The sequence below is a fragment of the Pyrus communis genome, chromosome 2, assembly GCF_963583255.1.
Source record: "Pyrus communis chromosome 2, drPyrComm1.1, whole genome shotgun sequence".
NCBI lineage: Eukaryota > Viridiplantae > Streptophyta > Magnoliopsida > Rosales > Rosaceae > Pyrus > Pyrus communis.
In genome coordinates this window covers 31870752-31892609 of record NC_084804.1, presented here as the reverse complement: position 1 = coordinate 31892609, position 21858 = coordinate 31870752, and the positions used below count along the sequence as shown (strand labels likewise).

At 36.3% G+C, this 21858-nt stretch overlaps 3 protein-coding genes across 3 annotated transcripts; 1 reads left to right on the top strand and 2 right to left on the bottom strand.

Annotated features, from left to right (window-relative positions):
* The first annotated feature begins 66 nt into the window (after positions 1 to 66).
* LOC137725057 (protein DMP5-like) lies at positions 67 to 663 on the top strand. The gene has a single exon (XM_068463663.1). The coding sequence runs from the start codon at positions 67 to 69 to the stop codon at positions 661 to 663; it is 597 nt and encodes a 198-aa protein (XP_068319764.1).
* A 69-nt stretch (positions 664 to 732) lies between these two features.
* LOC137726411 (probable arabinosyltransferase ARAD1) lies at positions 733 to 3170 on the bottom strand. The gene is made up of 3 exons (XM_068465338.1): positions 2463 to 3170; positions 1811 to 2064; positions 733 to 1415 (listed from the first exon to the last, which is right to left on the bottom strand). The coding sequence occupies exons 1-3, from the start codon at positions 3118 to 3120 to the stop codon at positions 864 to 866; spliced, it is 1464 nt and encodes a 487-aa protein (XP_068321439.1). The 5' UTR covers positions 3121 to 3170; the 3' UTR covers positions 733 to 863.
* A 3002-nt stretch (positions 3171 to 6172) lies between these two features.
* Positions 6173 to 10018, bottom strand: LOC137725899 (uncharacterized). Its single transcript, XM_068464737.1, has 2 exons — positions 9860 to 10018; positions 6173 to 6713 (listed from the first exon to the last, which is right to left on the bottom strand). The coding sequence occupies exons 1-2, from the start codon at positions 9994 to 9996 to the stop codon at positions 6377 to 6379; spliced, it is 474 nt and encodes a 157-aa protein (XP_068320838.1). The 5' UTR covers positions 9997 to 10018; the 3' UTR covers positions 6173 to 6376.
* Between the last annotated feature and the right edge of the window lie 11840 nt (positions 10019 to 21858).

Below are 21858 nucleotides of genomic sequence, written 5' to 3'. Positions count from 1 at the left end.
GGCAGTTGTTATAAACTCCCCCTCCCATCTAAATTGCCTCAGAAGCAATTGCCTCCTTGAGAAACGATGGAAAACAACTCCATCATCCAAGACCTCATTGAAAGCACCGAAGAACATGATGACGATCAACATAACGAATCCAATTTCATGTTTGCTATGAATGCAATACTAAGTGGCACTGTACGTCTCAATGCTCTCCTGCCCACTGCCCCCATTCTTTCCTTCACCATTTTCACTCCTCTCTTCACCAACAACGGCGTATGCACCCCTTTCAACCGCTGGCTGACGGGTTTCTTCATCGCTCTTTCAGCAGCATCCTGCATTTTCTTTACGTTCACCGATAGCTTCAAAACAGCGACTGGCAGGTTATACTACGGAGTGGCCACATTTCGGGGAATATGGACTTTCAATGGCGGCCGGAAAGGGCCACGCATGCCCTCCGATTATAGGTTGAGATGGGCTGATCTCTTCCATGCATCGCTTTCGGTAATCGCGTTTCTAACGTTTGCAGCGTCGCATAATGACGTTGTGGGTTGTTATTATCCGGCAATGCCTAGGAGGGTGACCAACAGTCTTCCTCTTGTGGTAGGGTTTGTAGTTAGTGTTTTGTTTGTGTTGTTTCCTTCTAAGAGAAGGGGAATTGGCTACCTTTCTTGCTGCTGAGGGATACTTTTTGAGTACCCTAGATGTTGAAACTTTATAAAAGTAAAGGCAACTTAACAGGGAACGAAAGGAATATAATTTGTGTGTGAATAAATTTGTAACCAATTTACCGTTCTCACAAAGAATAAAAAGAAAAAGTTAAGACAAAAGCTATTGCACAACAAGAGATACAACTATGTATAAGTATAGGCCTGTAAAAGTCACGTACAGTGGCAACGGCGTGGAACTGAAACACCGGGAGGTTTTCTCCTTTCACGAACGATTGATTCCTTAATCATTGGCAACTTTTGATGAACCTTTTTCCACATGTGGTTCACTGCACCGTCGGGAGGAATTGGCCCGATGCCACCAGGATGACCATTGTCATACTCAAACATGGGCTGAAACTGTGCCATTTTCCGACGAAATCTAGTCCTTTGTTCTCTAGTAAAGGTCCTAAGATGGCTCACAATCCAGTTCGTTTTCAATGCATCATCAACTGCCACAAAAACTGAAAACTCGGAATAATCTACCATTCCTTCAAAAGGAAGTTCTATGTTGTCGCTGACAATAACGGGTATACAGAGACTTTGAATCGCATCAAACAGCCGACATGAAGTGGGAGTGTCCCCAGCTGGATGCAAGCAAAACTCTGAAGTTCTCATCCCTTTTATGGATTGCTCCCTCCCAGTGGCGTTAGGGAAGCCTTCTTCCATGATAACATCGGGCTCATTAACCAACAAGTCCCACAATTTTTCTCGAACTAAGCCCCCCTGTTATCAGGAAACTCAGTTATGTTACAAACATAATTACACAACATACATAAATTAGGTTTATACCAAACCTGGATTACGTCACAAACGTAGTATCCCTTTTCATATAAAGTAATTATAATGATTGTTCAACTTTACAACAACAACCCATGCAATGAATGACATGAGATGTATGCAATGCAGTTTAAACAAACTATTTTAAGACTAATTGCAGTTTAAACAACGTCAGTTCAATGATGAAACCGGAGAAGAAAGTGCAATTTACAATGTGATAAATTACGAGCAATCAAAAAATAAAGGCAATGAAAATCATATCATGTGTCAGATACAATGGGAGAAGTAAGATTCAAATCTTGCCTACTGACAGAAGTAAGATTCAAATCTTGGGTACTGACCCGGTGCCTCTGTTTAGCTCCTTTGAAATAAAGTAGAGTATGACGCTTCTTGTTTTCTGTCAGTTGCAATCGAGGAAGTAGATGGGTGTAGGGCACAATGACATCTTTGAGTAGTGACACCTGTGTGTGCTGAATCACATCTGATGAGTTGCCATTTGATGACTTCGATTCGAGTCTGTACCACCCTCCAAAATCCACAACTAGAAGAACCGCCGGGGCAATCTCTGCTCGAACGTGCCACATTGCCACTGGGTCTGCCAAAAATGCTTCAAGTTTTAACACAACCTACAAACCCAGAGACTAAATCATAAGCAGCTATAGCACATACTACATTTACATTGTTCTCCAACATTTTAATGGTGCTCCCAGTTACCTCCAACTGATCAAATGGTATCCAAGAAAATAAAACTTCAAAAATCACAACAGCTGATCAAATGGAGAATGCAGATGGATTCATTGCAAATACTAGAACACATTTAAATCTACAGACCCACATAAATAATCACAGCAATCACATCAAAACCACCACCTAATCATCAAATCCAGTGAACAATCCCAGAAATTACTCAATAACCATTAGCACAAATCGAATTTAAAATAACACCAATTAAATCCCAAAAAGAAAAAAAAATTAAATAAAAACCCAACATACCAGTAAGCACAAACACATGGTCTCTTCCACCTGACCTTTTCCAAGCCTGAGTGTTCTTCACAAAGTCCATCACTTGCCTCTGCCTCTCATAGTCCTCATTCCCAGCCTTCTTCCTAAACACCCCTTTAGCCGTAGCCAGCTGCAATTCTGCGCTCAAGGTCGCGAAAAAGGGCACGAAAACAACGTCGGCTTCGTCGGCATCGAGAACCCTGGTGGCAAACGACCCAATTCTGTGCTCCTGGGGGGTCATCAGGTCCCCCAAAATCCAGTACTCGGCGCTGTACTGTTTGATCAATGGATTATCTGGATAGGGTGGGAATTCAAGGTTTTTGGGCAAATGGGCGTCTGGGATTTGGTGGTCGGTGTCCGTTTTGAGGCGGGAATCGGGGCCGGAAGCCCAGTACTTTTCGAGGAGGCCATAGTTGAGAGATCTGGGGAGGTCTGCTAGGTAGACTTTGAGGGAATTATGGGGAGAGAGAGGAGCGTTTAGGGAAATGAAAGACGAGCAGGAAGGAGAAGGAGAGGAAGAAGGAGAAGGATTGGAGAGGAAGAAGAGAGAAAGAGAAAAAGCGCAGAGGAGAGTGAATGCGAAGAAGAGAGTGGGAACAGAGCATACGGATGAAGGAGGTGTCGTTGTGGCGGTGCCCTTCACTGCCATGCCTTTTGCTTTCCTTCTCTATCTTTGCTTCGGTCGCATAAGGAAATCGATGAAAATCAAACCCGCACTTAGACACACAGACATTGATCAACCAATTAAATTCATTGAAAAGACTTAAATTACAATTTAATTTGGTCAAATAGATCTTAATCTTTTTAACAAAGAAAAATTAATGAAAATGACTTTAAAATTTTGTGTTTTAACCAAAAATCATCTAATAACTTTATTTATGATAAGGAAAAAAGACAAAAAAAACATAAAATATAAACATTAATGCCCAATTAAGTTTCATAAACAGTGAAGTACCGTTAAGTTTCATAAACAGTGTAGTATCATTAAATTTCAAAAACAGTGTAGCACCATTAAATTTCATAAACAATCTAGTAAATTTCATGAATAGCATGGTACTGTTAAATTTCATAAACAATGTAGTACTGTTAAGTTTCATAAATAGTGTAGTAAGTTTCATAAACAGTGTAATACCGTTAAGTTTTATAAACAATATGGTAAGTTTCATAAACAGTATGTGTGACGACGCGCTGCTCCTACGTGTCAGTTTTCTTTTTAATATGAAAATTAAGGAAAACTAATGAAAATAGCTTGAAACCTTGTGTTTAAATGATAAGGACAAAATAAAAGGTAAAGTGAATAGTACCAGGATTAACTTTTTAGCGTAAAAATGTGGTTTTTCGTTAAAGTGAACAGTACTACAGGCTTTTCGTTAAAACTCCCTTAAAATTATGTATTTTTCATTAAAATTTAAGGTTTTTTTGTCCTTTTCATTAAAGTTTAAGGGTTTTTCATTAAAATTTAAGTTTTTTTTTCATTAAATAAAGTTATAGCATGATTTTTTGTTAAAATAAATTTAACCCAAACATTTTTCATGAATATTCCCTCGATATTGTCTATTCTAAAGAGATTGAAGAGTTGGCTAAGCCTTACAATGGATTATCAATCATATGATTCAAATTTGCCTTTGATAACTAGTGATATTCCTCTGCACTTGTAAATGAGAGGTCTTAGATTCGATTCTTGCTAAAGGTGAATTTAAACCACATTATTGCTAACTCATTGTGAGGCTAAGCCTACCCCCTTCCCCTTAGTGTAGATAATATCGTTTGTTCAAAAAAAAAAAAAATTACCTTTGACGAGAATCAAACTTAAAATCTCAGTTACAAGTGAAGAATAATACCTAGCATTAAGTGGCTTGTTTATTTATACTTAAAAGTATTAGTTTTGTCAAGGTTGGTGAATAATTGGTATAAATTAAGCCAATAGGATCCTCTCGGAATCATTTTGGTGAGTATCATGGAGATTTGTGAATCGTGTCTGTTTATCGTACATTGTGCAGTCAATTTTTGTCAAATACTGTTTATGTTTATTTTTAAATAAAAATATTTAAAATAATTTCTGATCGCACAATGTACGATGAACGGACATGATTCATAAATTCTCGAGATCTTCACAAAATTGATCTGTCGAGGATCCGGAATCTAAATTAAGCGCGTTTTGGGGACATGTCCACCGAGGCACATCTACATACAGCTAGAGCCCATAATTGCATGTTTTGGAGGATCCCAGGACTATTATATCGTATTATTATTTTATCCTGCACTACCGAAGCTTCCTTTTGAATGTACTGTTGGACTATCCTCGGTGGCGCGTGGCGCGTGGGTCGCGCAATTTAGCTGTTGAATGCTAGCCTCAATGCTACTATCGTCCGGGCACATGCGGTATCACGCAGTTTATGATTTGTTTGATCATAATTTCGTTTGTAGCTAATAATTTTCAGTTTTTGAAATTTTTTTTTTTTGAGTACATGGATATTTTTACATTAGGACGAGAGGGAGTTCAGTTAAGTCATACAATGAACAATCTAATTTGGTATCGAATTCGTCATCCATAATATTTGAACCTAATACCTCTTACTTTTCAAATAAAAAGAAATACCATAAAACAGTAGTACTAAGTGACTTTTCAGTTTTTGAATTAGATATAGAAGAAAAAATAAATAAAGGAGAAACCAGGAATGCTATATAGGGGTAGAATGCTGTAGAAAAAATGCACAGACAAAATATAAAAACAAGAATGATTTTAGGGGTGCGCTTGGGTCGAGCCAGGTCCATTTTTGATGGATCCGGACTCACCTCGTTTTTTGTTTTTTTTGGTAAATGAGTTCAAGCCGGTCCAAATTATGCATTTTTATTGGAACCAACTCATTTGGTATTGGAACCAACTCATTTGGATCTATTCGATACGGTCTAGTTCTTATGGGTTAAACAGATCTGTTTTCAGTTATGTTGTATAACAAAACAATAATATAAAAGGATCTCTATGTGTTCTATACAAAAGAATTATGTCTAACAAAGCCAATACAACGATCGTTGTTTTACTTCTTTTTAGGGTTAGATGGATATGAAATTATGAACACGTGCTTCATTGTAGACCACCAACCCTTAATAGTCTAGGCCAGGTCACCCACACATAAGAAGTGACGATTCAATTTTGGACTTGTTTTTACACATGCAGGGTCCAACTTGGATCATTTTAAAAATTAAAAGTAAGAACCAAATAGTTTTATATCAAGTCAAGTAATATGATTTAGATATTTTGCTTAAAATTAAAAGTAAGAACCAAATAGTTTTATATCAAGTCAAGTAATATGATTTAGATATTTTGCTTTTGCTTTCTTGCCTGCCCATAATTTTAAGTTGCTTTTGCTTTCAGTATTTTACGTTCATGCATTTTCCTTCATTTCTTTCCTTCTCTCCCATTAAAAAACTAATCTTACTTCTGAAGCACAAAAATTAAAATCTAAAAACAAAAAATGTATAATGCTTCGAAGTATAAGATAATCCGGACATTGTAACCGTTTAGTTTTTGAGGCCCACCTTGAAGCTGCAATATGTCCAAACTGTTGGTACTTTACATTCTTCGGGTCTCTTTTGAAGTATAGTCCAAAACAGAAATCCCTCAAATCATGTGGTTTTTATCACCAACATTTCAACGTCGGAAACACATCATTTGTTAGTATGTTTGATTAGAGTTTCAAAATTAAATGGTTTTCAATACGACTGATGTGCGAAGGACATTATAAACAAACGCGACGATTTTCGATGGTTACAAATGGACAAACTTTCCTAGAGGGAAAACTGTGTTCAATGTAGCCATATCTAACAAAAATAGACTGCAAGATTGTCTCCTACAACTATACCATGGAAAGAGCTTTCTATTCTCCAGTCAAACTGGAAAACTCTTAACGCCCCATCACAACCTCGTCAAAGTTCCAGTCCCTCACGATATCCCTTCTCACAGCCCGGCTTCGAACTAGCCTTGGGGTACCTGGTATGGAACCGCTGTTTGAAAGAGTTGGTTGCGGGGTTACTTTGGAAGAAGCAATGTTGGAATGTCTTGGCAATGGGAGAGATGGCCTCCGTGTTAAGCAGTTGGCAATAGCAGAACATCTTCCATCATTTTCTGTGCTCGATACAGAGTAACTCCTAAAAGAGTGTGACGGACTTTCTACACTGCACACAAGGCATGCCAAACTCATACTTAGATTTGCAAGCTGCCACCGATTGCAGAGTTCAAATCTGCAATTTACATCAAGATAGAACCATAAAGTAAGCACATTCCTTTTAGATGATAGATTAATAAATAGTACACAATTAAAAGAGAAGGATACAGATGGAAGCAAAAAATGAAAATGTTTTTTTATGAAAAGATGGAAACTGTTTTTACAACTACTAGTCATAGAGAACAAGTAAATTCTGATCCAAGGAATGCAAAGGACTAGGTAACCGAAGCATTAGAAACTGGGGACTGCACATTATGCAAGTTGTATAAGAGATCAAAGCTGTATTCTCAAGCTTTTGAAGGGTGAGTATTGTTCTCATGTTGTAAAGATTATGATAAGGACATGCAATCACAAAGTAACAAACAAGCAACGTAGAATAAAGTGTCAAAACTACGCATTGATTCAGCACAATGCTTCTTTATGTGTGTGAGCAACAACAACAAAGCCTTATCCCACTAAGTCAGGTTGGCGCGCTCGGTTTTGTGCTATGTCTTCCATTTTATCCGAGTAGTCCAAGTCTTTTCTTAGAGTCTCTTTCCTAGTCTTCCTAGGTCTTCCTCGACCCCTTTGGCCCTGAGCCTTTGTCTCGTAATCACATCTTCTAACCAGAGCGTCTGTAAGTCTTCGTTTCACATGTCCAAACCATCTTAACCGATTTTCTCTCATCTTATGTGTGTGAGCACTCGCAACAAAATTAAGTTAGAACTATTACTCTGAAGGTTTGGTCAAATACATCTGTAAGTTCACTCGGTAACTACAAATACATAACCCATAATGTTGCCAGACCTCACCTAAGGGTTAATCAAGTTAAGTTTCAACAGTCATACGCCTTGCACTTTGAATTCTCTTTCAAAACATTAATTTTGAATCTAAAGGCCAAGCTTGTTATATGAACTCAGTTATGAACATTGAATGTGCGTACATGACCATGTATGATATTTGTTCATTTCTTAAAATCTTGTACTTATTTGGATCATCTGGTAGCTACACTACACCTTTATTACAGTCATGTCTTAGTTGCATGAATATGCATGCATGAAGTAAAGGGTCCAGGTAACTAAGACATTCATATTCAATTTATCACAAGGGAAAAATATACAAATGAAAAGCATCATCATCCTTTGATGCATCCACAAGGAATAAACTAAACGAAATAGGGAAATCTTAATATAACACTCAGAGAAGCACATGAATAGGGCTAGCATAATACTTCAACATAATTGAGACCACGAAACAGTTAGAAAATGTTAGCTGGCTAAATGAAACACTAAGAGAAAATAATATCTGTCCTTCACAAGAAGTCAGTACGGTTCAGTTCATAGCTCTTATACCATTGACTCTAATCTGGATGATAACTTAATAGAATTACATTGTTTTTGTTCCTCCTCTAGACAAGCACTTGGAGTATTATTATTAAATGCAGTAGTTCTTATCTTCTAGTAGTACTTTTTGATACAACGATAAGCCACGCAAAGGGCCAAGGTATCAAACTCATCATTTGCAGCAATGCTAACTGTTGAGCAAGAGGTTATCGCTTTAGCTTAAATGTCACATGAAGGAACTCAATTAATAGTGTTGACAACTGTGAGATTAAAAAGATGCAGGACGACATAAGGTCAGTGTGGCCTATGATTGCCATGAGCTTGGGATGATAGAAACTTTAAGTCATAAGGCATTCTTAAGGAAACTGATACTTAATGATCTATATATTACTTTTTGGTCACAAGCAGAATCAAACACAAAACACACCCTATCTACATCTACACACACACCCCACCCCCTCTCCCTCCAACTTTGGTGAAAATTGTGCAATTAAAGTATACGATCCTTGATTTCCATTGCCTCATCATTTTAAAACCAAAACCGTAGAAAAAATTGGTCAAACGATATTAAAACCAACACATATGCTATATGGCAAATAATATGTCTAGGCAGTTAGAAAATAAAACATCATAAAGCAAGGGTACTGTTATTGGCACTCCAAAAATCTCAGTGTGCACTCCAAACGTTCTATATTTCTTATTTAGAAAAAAAAAAAAAAATACATTTATGAGGAGTGCCCAATGAAATTTTCGGAGTGCCACCAACAATACCCTAAAACAAATGTGCCAGAAATAGGATGTTTATATGGAGTTGTCTGGTCTGGGGGAAGAGAAACAATTTGGATGATCTCAGAGAGAAAAAATTGAAGTAGCACCAGTTGAACACAAAATGAGAGAGAACTTATCACGGTGGTCGTTTAACAAAGACCAATAAGTGCCCCAATAGATGCATCAAAAGTGACCTAATCAATAATGAGGTTGGTGCCAAGGAAAGAGGAAAATCAAAATAATATGGTTAAAGGTAACTAAGAAAGATATGATAATGTTACTCTCACAAAAGCATGAGTTATGATATGATGGAATGTAGCACTAAAACTCATGGCCATTGCTTCTGTTTGTTGCGTTCTAGTGTTTCAAAGTATGTCAAGTATTTGTTCACACATATGCACAACTAGTTATAGATTTTCATATCGCTTGTCTAATTCTTCCAAAATAGTTATTTCAAGTTAAAATTCCTCTATTTATTTTCTAACTGATTAAGAATTTTGTACACCTCGAACATTACAAAGGTTCTCACCTAGAAAGAACGCTTCATTCACTTATACACTTACTCTTTCGAACAGAGTCTAACTTCAATAGCCGTGCACCAAAAGATCCTTCTGAATAATAATACTAATAAGGTAGATTAGGCTTCTTCTACTTCCTACCCCGGAAATAGAATGAAATTAGGATTCTAATCAAAACAGGATATAAAACCAAATTAAGAAACTGAATCAAGTTCTAAATTCGAACACTGTGTATTGAAAAGCCAGCCCCACAATCCTCCTAGCAGCTACAATTTATTACCCTCCAGATCTTCTATTGCTAACCAAAGAGCAATCAAAGAAAACCCTTATCTGATTATTCCACAGGCAATTGAATAAACATGAATTCCAAGATATTTGGGAGTTAGAGCAATTCAATTGATAAACACCCAGAACACGGTAAACCAAAATTGAAATAGACAAACGCGGAAAAAGATCAACATATGCAAATAAAATAAAAACGCTTTTGTAAGATCTAATCAAACAAAATAAATGGAGGTAAAAGAAAGGATCTGAGATCTGAGAGACATACTTACCTTCTGTGTTCTGAGTTTGATGCGCAATGCTTGCTAAGGCGGTGGTGGCTGGCGGCGTTGATTCTTTCAGCGAGGGAGAGAGTGGAGGAGAGTGTTGTATTTATAGGCGGTAATTGGTAAAGGCAAGGGAGGATCATAATATTCTACGGTTCTGGGAAATTTGTGCGACTACTTTGGGATGAAGTCCGCGTGGTGGTGGCCCACACGGGATCTATCTCTATACAGGTGGGCTTGTACTGGACTATGTACGACTCTATATGCAATACATTCACTTTTGATTTTTGAATAAGAACCAGTAAAAAGATGAATTTAAATCTTCTGGATTTAAAAAAAGTTGTAGTTATTGTAAAATCGACGGTGTGTGCAGTGAAATAAATAAAAAAAATACAAAATTTACGAGGTTCCTCTACAGTCAGTGTGACTCGAGTACGCTCTCGGAGCAGCAGTGATGCTTTCATTTGTAATCTGAAGTACTAAGATTACAAAAATAACTCTCTCTATTCTCTCCTCTTTTTCTTCTCTCTGCTATGAGCCTTATGGCTTCTCTCTTCTTCCTCTTTTCTTTCTTCTTTCTTTTCTCTCTTTTCAACCGTAAGGCTTTGTGTTTTTGTGTGTGATTTTATATGGAAGGACAAAGCAGCAAGTGGATTAGTGGACAAACATGTAGAGTTGTAGTGGGTTGACCATCCACACATTGAATGGCTTATAAGATTACAACACTCCCCCTTAGATTTTAACAAGTCTTCAATTGACTTGTTAAAATCTTGATCTGTTTTAGATGCTCCCCCTAATGAGTATCTCCCCCTGATTTCAAATTCTTTAGACTAATCATTGATTCTTCTGCTTTAGTCTCTTAGCGGGGAGAGTTGCCGAAAGAGGTGCTTTACTTGTTAACTTTCCACAAGTTTGGTCTTGAATTGAGCTGGAGGACCTTCTGCTAAACTTCCTCCAAAGATCTGAATTTACTCATTTTATCTAGAGCTTAATTTAATTCAAGTGTGGTGGACACTTGATCTTGAATCAGACTTATGATTCCTTTAAGGGTCGTCGAGGCTTGATCTTGAATGAAATTAGACCATGAGGAGCTTCACATGACAAGTGATAATCGGCTTTGTCGGGGATGAATCGGCACATGTTTATTACGCTTGTTGATTTTCCACGAGCTTCAATGTATCATTTTCACTTGCCTTATCCGCTCCCCTTGTAGAAGTGGTTTTTTCCCTATGCAGGTGTGACATCTTCTCTTGCAATATTTGTCCCCTGATGTAGGAGTGGAATGCAAACCTTGAATTCGAATAGTCCTTCAAAACATCATTTATCAACGACTCATCATGCTTGGCAGCTTCCGTGTAAATAGCCAACATCATATCAACAGTTGAAGATAAGTACTTAGAGAGTAATGCAAGGTAAGCAATCAGGGAAGGGTTCCACACAATCAGTTCCAGATCGGAAGCTTGATTTCAAGTTCCGACTGATTGCTTTCTTTCTCTTGGTCTTACAGATAAGAGCAACAACAAAGAAAAAGGACAAGGGAAAGCATGATATGAGATACTTTTGCTTTCGACCTTGATGATATGAGATACTCTTGCTATGGTGTGACTTATTTGAAGAGGTATTCTCGGAGAGGAAGAAAACTGAGTATTTCAAGATGCTTTGTTGAAGATGCATTCTTGGAGAGGATGAAGAGTTTAGGCATTTTTGCAGGTTTGTCTTGCCATGGAGGACGAATGTCGACATATATAGAGTTCTTTCAATAGCAAGTAGTAGTGCTGTGCATTTACTCTTGTCAACAACTATGGTGTAATTAGAACAATAAGATTCACGCGTTTTCAGTTTTGTCAGAGATTTTTGATAAAGTTGCACATGATATCCAAAAAAGTTGAGATTGCGCGTGAAAGGTACCGACAAACTTTCATCCAAGAAATATGGCTTTTGAAATTCGGAGAACGGTGTCTCTTCGATTTTTGAACAAGTGGCCCTGTTGTTTCTTTTTTTATAGAGGCATCAATTGTGTTCAAAACGTATTCTCGGAAAAACTGTTGCTTGTAGAATTTTCTCTTTCTTGCACTTTTGAGATTTTATTTGACCTCATTTTTGAAAATGGCTTGCCCATCTAATCTTTGTTTAGATTTAAGTCTCGGGAGGGATACAAACGAGCCGCATCAGGATAATCTATGGCGTATGTCCTTCTTATCTTCTAATGACCCTCTTAAAGTTGGAGACTCTGTGATGAAGAATAACATAACCGTTACAGTAGTAGCTAGAAATCTTCTCACTCCAAAGGATAACAAAATCTTTTCAGAATGGTCTGATTGGCAGTTCAAGACTCTTTGGCTCTCAATGTTCATTGTGCTGGCTTCGTTACCAATATGGGACAACGCTTACTTGCTCGAACTCGGCAAGCTGAATCATTGATGGCTGAGGTGGCAAGTCTTAATCAAGAGATCAGAAGGCTTAAGCACGAGAATAGAATGTTACATGTGCTTGCAAATAATTACTCGACAAGCATGAAAAGAAAGCTTGACCAACTACTGGAATTCGAAAGTCAGACTCAAAATGACAATCAGAGGTTCATGGCTTTATTCCAAAGGCACCTATTGCCTTCGCCATCCAGAATTTTACCAAGTATTGAGGTTCCAAATAATCAACCTCCGGTGCCTCTCCCTTCTGGGGTACTTCCAAGTATTGAGGTTTCACATGAACAACCTTTGTGAATGTTCCCTCCTATTTGTTCATTTTAACTCATGTGTCTGTACATGTCTGTAATTTCTCGGAGATATTAATAGATAAGCTTTATTTCATTCAATATATTGTGTAAATACAATAAAGCATAAACTTCACTAAGATGTGGTACTTGTGGACCAAACATCCATTCATCTTTTCCTTACGAGGATGAATGATTTTTCTTAATGTCTAAATATTAATTAACCACTTGAGTGTTCAACTCATGATCTTCAATCCATATGGTTCTTTAATACCATAAACATCATGGATAAGATTTGTGTTGGCATATTGTTCAATTTGTAGCTCGAGACAATATTTCTCTCAACACTTTATAATCTCTCTTGACTCTTCAGGAGTTCCAATTTAATAATATCAAGAAATTTTAGTATGTTGCAACAATATCGTAATGGTAGTACTCACTAAGGCAATTCATATCATTCATTGGTATTGAGTACATAATTTATGCTTTACCCTTCCAGGGCTTACTTCAAGCAATTTGAATCCTTCAGGGATTTTTTACACTTCATGACACATTCTCCTTTGAAATTTATACAGAGCAACTTGCTTCCATATATACTTGAAGGATTTACTTGTGGAGATACTCTTCAGGCATCTCATAAAGTTTCGTGTAATATATAATTTTCCATTTAAATGACAAGCTTCATAATGAGAAATCATGTTTCCAATAGTGTATTACAATTTCAGGTTTCAACTAAGAACCTTGATTCATATCATTTGAGTGTAGCTCACTGTATTACAAATGCCCTATGTAACCTTCTGGGTTCAACATCATTTGGCGATTTGTACAATAGGTCTATTTTCCACATTCTTGGTAAATTGATATGGAGTTGCCTTTCTCCATTTTTTGGCCAATAATTTTATCTTTTGTCGACGAACAAAAGAACGCAGCTCAATATCAACACAGCTCATTGATGAATTTAGTAGCTACTTGTAAAAACCAAAATTACCATTAGTTATCATCAATTCGAGATCTCATATTCTCATGTGCATGCGTATGCATAAAAGCTTTTCATTTCTTTGGATATCCATTGCCTCTTCAAGGGCATTACACTGTCTCTTTCAAGATAGTCATAATTTAGAGAGTGTGAATCTTAACCTCCTTTGGACCATTATAGAGCTTGGATTTTAATCTCCACTTTCGGGAGTTGAGTCATTGGAACCTATAAGTCTATCATGTTTCATGCATGAGATATCAAAATTCCCATGTCCGTAAATTGTCCTTTCTAAGACGTGTATCCGTGCGGCGATTGTCATACTTTCGGCATGCAACAGTTATATTTCAGGAATGCAATATTTCAGTAGTGCCATATTCTTCTTCTTTTGAATGACTGAACCTTCTTAATCTAAGGGTTTGCCACGCTTCAGGCGTGTAACAGATAAATCATTTGCTATCACATTATTTTGTCCAACAGGGACATCAATTCTTGTAGGCACATTTGTAGCAAGTATATTGATTTTATCACTTTCGTTGCATCATTCAATTATTCTTACTTCATTTTCACATTGATTGCTTCGTGAATCAAAATAAGACAATTTCTTTTCGTTATTCTAGAACGGTCTTTTCTCATCATTCTTTTGGAATGATATTTTCTCATCTTTCTTCTGGAATGATGTTATTTTCTCCCCCTAACGGCAAGAAAACTGTCTTATCAAAATCATAGTCCGTAAATTATGTGGTAAATATATCCCCAGTCGAGGGTTCCAAAAATTGAATGATAAATGGTGAATCAAATCCAACATAAAGTCCAGTTTGTATTGATACCTTATTTAGTATGTTGTGGCAGTACAATAGGCATATGGATAACACAACCAAAAACTCATAAATGTGTAAAGTTTGGCTGGTGCCCAAACACGAGTTGTATTGAGAAATATTGATGGTTGGCAATTGGTCTCAACCAAACTTAATAATGAATTATGTAAAATGGTATGTACCAATCTTGCAATTTCTTTAGAGCGCGGGTAATTAATTTCATCCACTTAATAAATGCTTCTGCTAAACCATTTTTGGGTATGGACATGAGGAACATGACATTCAACATCAATGCCCAGCAAGGTTCTAAAAAATGCTAGGCGTTAGTCAGGTGACGGGTTAGCACCTAGCGCCTAGACGGCTAGGTGGGGTTTAGGCAGGCACCTAGGCAGATTTAGATAAATTTCTTTATATCTTATAAATAAGTGCATATTGACACTTACAAAAAATTAAACTTTTATGAAATCCATGGATAAAATAATAAAAGAATAATAAAATGAAAAAAGAGTATCCAACAAGTCCAAAATTTAAAAACACATTAAACATATATGTCATAGAACCATAGTGATGAGTATTGTATGACGACACATGTACAATAAATTCCCAATTTTAAACCACACAAAATGCAAAATAGGAGGAAAATAAGGAAATATAGTAATGTAGATAGGATTTTTTTTTTAAATTTCAAAAAAAAAAAACCTCCTAGCTTCCTAGCCGCCTAGGGCCACCTTGCCTGCCTAGCCTACCTAGGGCCGCTTCACCCGCCTAGGCGGCTGCCTAAAGCCCAACCAATTTGCAAGAAAACGCCTCGGGTCACCACCGCCTAACACCTAGGCTGTTTTTTAGAACATTGATGCCCAGTGATATGCAATAATCATCAAGACATGAGATGTAAACTCTCCAGCAAATATGCATTATATCATCATTTACATATATCAAGGAACTTATGGTCCTTATTTAATAGTCTGTGAACTGAGACTCTTATGTCCTTTATTACAATTAAGTTGTGGCACTTTGGCTCTTCAAATTCAAGGTACTCATCAAGGAACTTCATGTCCGATCTTGAGGATCTAGGGACTTCATGCCTAATCTTTTTGCACAATGGAACTTCGAGTCCAATCATTGTATGTGATGAGGATCAAAAAACTTCAGGTTTTGATCTGGTCAAGGAACTTCGGGTCCAATATGCACTCATCATAATAAAAAGAAGTACAATAAATAAATTAAAGCAATAGGCAGTAATTCTAGTCATGGTAAATAAATTACTTTTAAGTAAATAAAGCTTGTGACAAGGAATTTGATTCAGCACCATTCACATAAATATTAAAGCTTTAAAGCAAAGGGTAATAATTCTACCCACTCTAAATAAATAGAACTTGTGATAGGGCTTTAAATCAACACCATGCACATAAATATGCCAAAAACAGAAAATGCAATGATTAAGTCCTCATCTATTGCTTTTTCTTTTTCTTGGTCTGCCACTTCTTTTGTTTCATTCTTTTTATTATTATTATTATTAGTATTAGTATTAGTTTCATTTCACAACTCTAAATCCTTTTAGTTACTCAGGAAGTAATAGTAACAATAAGTTCCAATTGTTGTTCCTCTTCCAGTGAATTTGAAAAAGTCAAAACGGTTCCCATAAGTTTTGGAGCCAAGAGTGTCTGCAACTTATGAGAAGATCAAACCGTTATATTTAGCTCAAATTTTAGAATAGGAGGATACCAAACAACTTTCATGAAGAAACAATTTTGATCTGAGCTACTGAAATGGAGTTTTGGTACTCATAAGGTGCCTGTCCAATTTTCTGCGGAAATTGGAAATTGGTTTGGTATTTCAGGCATCTGCGATGATTGCACCGTTGGAATTTTCTGAAAATTTGATATTTTGTAGATACTGGGCGTACGAACAACTTTGAAGAGGAAAGTTTTCAATCCAAGGTCTGCAAGTTAGAGTTCCGAGGCCGTTTACATGATTGTCAGATTCTTTACAAACTTTGAGTCTGTACTCTTTTGCTTTTGCAAAGGATGATATACAGCCATACAACAACATATATATATATATATATATATATATATATATATATTTGCTTCAGGAAAATCAGTACAACAAAGATTTTAAGATGAAATGAAAAGATTTTCTTATCTGTGAGATTCCAGGCGACAGAGGTGAACAAGATTTGGGGAGTTGTGCTTTCCACTAACACCAGAGCTTCTCGTGCTGATAATGTGTTGTAAAATCGACAATTAGTGCAGTGGAATAAATAAACAAGACACAAAATTTACGAGATTTCTCTACAGTCAATGTGACTAGAGTACGTCCTCGGAACAGCAGTGATGCTTTCATTTATAATCTGAAGTAATAAGATTACAAAGATAACTCTCTATTCTCTCCTCTCTTTTTCTTCTCTCTGCCGTGGGCCTTGTGGCTTCTCTCTTCTTCCTCTCTTCTTCCTTCTTTCTTTTCTCTCTTTTCAACCGTAAGGCTTTGTGTTTTTGTGTGTGATTTTATATGGAAGGACGAGGCAGCAAGTGGATTAGTGGACAAACATGTAGAGTTGTAGTGAGTTGTAGTGGGTTAGCCATCCACACATTGAATGGCTTATAAGATTACAACAGTAGTCTCTTTGTAGCCTTTTTAATTTCGTGATGAGAACACTTAGGTACGTATTATTGAATACATTATAAACTCATTTTTGACACATGTCCGTTCATAAAAAACAAAGTACCTAAGTGTATGAAATACTCACTATTAAATACATTATAATCTCATTTTTGACACATGTCCATTCATAAAAAAACAAAATATCTAAATGCATGAAATTCTCACTATTAAGTGACTAAGTATTATCTATTTCGTGACAACTGTCCATTTATTAACTCTTACTTTAACAATGTTACTATCTCTAAATAAAAAATAAAACTCTAAAAAGAAAAATCATAAAAATCGAATTTGAACCACATTATTGATATTCCTCTTTTCTTGTAAGTGAGAGTTTTAGGTTCAGTTCTCACCAAAGAAGAATTTGAACCACGTTATTGCTAGCTCATTCTGAGATTAAGCCACTACTTTTTAGTGTAGATTATATCGTTTGTTCAAATAAAATAAAATAAAAAATTGCCCTCATCCACCCAATACTGACCACCACCATCGCAACTCATCACCATCACCACCCCTCTCATCTTCCTCCTCTCCCTCCTTCTCCCTTGTGATTATTTCTTAGACAAGTCCACATACTTTGCAAAAAAATTTTGATTCCTACCTCCTATAACTTTCTACCTAAACCATGAATTTGGTATTTCCCCTCACTCCTCAAGCTTTTCTATTCTTTTTCATTTATGCAAGCAATGCTTTATGGCACATAATGTTGGACGGTGAAAAATCGATACGTATAAAAAATGAGTGAAACAGAGATGAAATTGCTTCGTTGAATGTGGGGGCACATGAGAAGGGACAAAATTAGTAACAAGGGTGAATTAGGAGTAGCTCAGATTATAGATAAAATGAAAGAAAATCAGTTAAAAGAGTTTGGACATGTGAAATGAAGACCTACAGACACTCCAGTTAGAAGATGTGATTACGAAACATAAGCTCAGGGCCAAAGGGGTAGAGGAAGACATATAAATACTGGGAAAGAGACTCTAAGAAAAGACTTTGACTATTTGGATCTAACAGAAGATATAGCACAAAATCGAGCGCAGTAGTGTTCTAGAATTCATATAACTGACCTCACTTAGTGAGATAAGACTTTGTTGCTGTTATTGAGAATGGTGGACCAGTGGTGATGTGCCCAATATTAGCAAAGCTATGGAGGGCAACGAAAGGACTGCTCCGTGTGTGACTATGAATTTGAGGAAAGGGTATTGCTAGGAAGATAAAATTTGTAAACAAAATGATATGTTACTAATATGAAAGAGCACGTTTATCAATGCTTAGTTAATAATCCAATCATCAACTTTCATTTAATTAGTTTATCAAATTTTGTCTACAAATATTGTTTCTCTAGCATTACCCTTTAAAGAAATCCTAGCTAGCTAGCTTTTGTTTAATGCATACAGTTCCAACGTATGCTATTGGTGATAGTTTCAAACAAAACGGGTCAGCCGTAGGTAGTAAATAATGCGATGAGTAGTAGATGATATAGTATTTGTAGTCTGTAATGTTTCTGTTTCAATGTCGGGAAACAGCGACCAAGTCAAGAAGAACCATTTACAGTCAACAACCACACCGCCCATAATTAATCTTTCAATCACGACAGGGAGAAGACATGTTCTTGTAATCGAAATACAAGCCGGTACTGAGAGTATAAATTTCACGTCAGAGAAAATGAATATTACATGTGTTTATAAGTGGTTAGATTATTCTTTATATTGTCAATTTATTTTATGATGAATTCTCAACTTTCTTCCATCTTGTGTTATTACAGATGCACTAAAAATTCTCTTAACAACAAGGTTGAAAAAAAAACTCCTTTGAAATCAATAAATTGTCTCAAGGACACCATCAATGACATAAATATTGTTACGTAACAAATAAAGTACAACATTTATTCTTTATATCTATTTCACTTGGTGTCATCGGTTGAAAAAAAATCTACAAGGCCTCCTTGCTTACAAGGTTATTCAATGATTAGTATTACAACCTGCATATATATGATGATTTGTAAAAATAACATTTAAGATTTCTCCTTTTATGGTAGCTAGTAAAGCTTTATTTATACACGAGTATAATATGGAGTGCAATCAGATAGACTAGTAATTGATAATTGTTGGAAGATATATAGACAAACATAAAGTTATTCACTCAAACCCCCAACACACTGAATTTTCTCTACCTACACGCCCTCCGTACATTGTGGCGGATTTCATTACTTCTAAAAGTGTTATACCTTAAGTGGCTAATAGTGTTTAGCTTTACACTCGAGTTTCTATATCGAATCTCCATCTTCTAATATCGCTCGTATAAAAGGAGCTCTCGTTACTGACTTTTGAATCACCGGATGTGGTTCGTGGATGTTTAAGGTCTTATCCGTGAGTGATTATAGTTATTTGAAATTACATTGATACATGACACTATACAGATAAAAATAGTGATCGAGGCTTGCATACCGCAATATTCTTGAAATAGAATTTCGTCTCTACTCAGTGCTTGTAGTTCTATGGACATTTGATTCACCAGGATTTAACAATCAAACCAGGATTCCAGCACCGGGAAACTTGTCTTCTAGCGAATATCTTTGTAATTCTTCCAGCAAGAAGGTTTTGGGATTTTGGAAGGAGAATTCGTTTTTTCTTTGTTATAAATGTCATGCATGCAGATGGATATATATATATATATATATATAATGCACATATGCCTGTTTGCAACAAGTATGAATATGAGATGCAACTTTTGGAAGGCATTTGCTCAGAGGTGTGTGTTGCTCTTTGGCGTTCTTTCATCATCCCATACTCTATTGATTAAAAAATAATTAATAATAAAAAAATTAATTATTAAATTTAATATTAGAGTCCTAGCCCAAAGTTCATCTTTTGACAATTAAATATATTTTAATTATATATTAAATTATCACAAACCCAAGCCAAACCCAAGGTTTAAGCCCAATATTGCTTCTGATTAGTCCATCTTTCCAATCATCACTTTGTATGATGGACAAGATGTTATAAAGTGTGTAAAACTTCCCAACTTGATTAATATGGGACAAATGAAATGAAAGAAAATTTCCACGCAAAAACTCTGACATAAACTTGGTTAAAAGGCTAATTAAAAAAACAAATTGGCTTGTAAAAGTAATAACTTCACCACATTTTGCAAGATTTTTCTTTTTGTTTGAGAAAAGAAATTATTTTTCTACATTCACAAGCTAGACAACAGTTATATGCATATAAATATGTCATCAATTTTGGTGATGATTGCAGAAGTTGCACAGTTTGGGAACTCGAGAGTTTGAGGTGACGATGTAAAAAAAATCCAATTGGATGTAATCCTATGGTGCGGATGAACCGACCAACACATAATGGTTGCATGCAGAAAATGAACCGGCCGGGCAGCTCATCCCTTCAATGCTCACTTGAAGTCGTTGGTTGATGTTATGAGGACACAGAGACCGGGCTCCGCTCTTGCATTTGTCGACTCCTACAAGATCATCAAAAATCCCATCTCCAAAGGTACGTATAGAGATCTCTCTTCCAAACATTCATTTACCTATTTATCCATCTGAGGTTTTGTCTTCGAAATAAAATAAGACGATCAACATTAGACACATAAACACTCTTTAATAAACTATCATATATGATGATGTTCTTAGCATGCATCCCTGCTTGGAAGTTGCAAATAAACAATTAGTACACGTGTAAACCAAAAGCATGTATTTATATGTGAAAATAAAAAATGCTAAGGAGACTCTTGAGCGAGGGAGCACGGGAAGGGAGGGGAGGTGTGATATGCATAAATGTGAATGCAGAAGCTCAAAAGGATGCACCAGCGGTTGTCCTCTCGGTTTTTATTATTATTATTTTTAATTTATGTATTAATAGGTAACGATGTTAAGTTGTGATTAAGATCTCGTTTGGTATTGCTTTTTTTTTTTTTTACTATAAACTGTGTCATTTTAAAGTTAAACAGTAAAAAAAGTATTTGGTGAAAGTAAAATAATCTGCTTATTTAAAACATAATGGCCTTCAAACATCAACTTTTAAAATCAGCTTGCAGGTTGCTTTTAAAAGCTAATTTAATAAAAAAACGGACTTAAGCCTTTAATAAATATTTTCAATTGTTGCAATACCTTCATTATTTTTTAAAATGACATTATTTAGCATTCCACACACATTTAAATTGACCACTACGACCTACCATTACAAACACACCTTACACCATCAACGTCATTACAACCACCATTGTTGTCACCACCACCATCATAACCACAACTGTCACCACCGCCACCACAACCACCACCACCAACACTACCACGACGCCTAACACCATCGATGTTGAAGGAAGTTCATCAAAGCAAAGGCCGAAGTTCCAAAAAACTAAGAAGAAGGAAAAACACTTTGTCCCTGGTGCGAAAGGCAAAGACTTCAAGAAAATCAAAGGAAGTTGCTGGGTTTGTGGAAAGCAAGGCCATAGGGCTCAAGAATGTCGCCATCGAAGGGATCAAGGTCCTGGAAATCAAGGCAACAACCGCGCAAACCTGATTGAAAACAATGTGGATGCCTTGGCTGCAACGATTTCTGAAATCAACCTTGTATATGATCACGCTAATTGGTGGATAGATACCGGTGCAACTCGCCATGTGTGTGGTGACAAAAAAATCAACCTTGTATACGAGCAGCTGTTTATGGGAAATGCATCTGCATCTGTTGTGGCTGGAATAGGGAAATGTGTTCTGAAATTTACTTCTGGAAAGGAATTAACCCTCGTTGATGTGCTACAAGTCCCCGATATAAGGAAGAATCTTGTTTCTGGTCCTATCCTTAGTAATAAAGGATTCAAACTAGTTTTT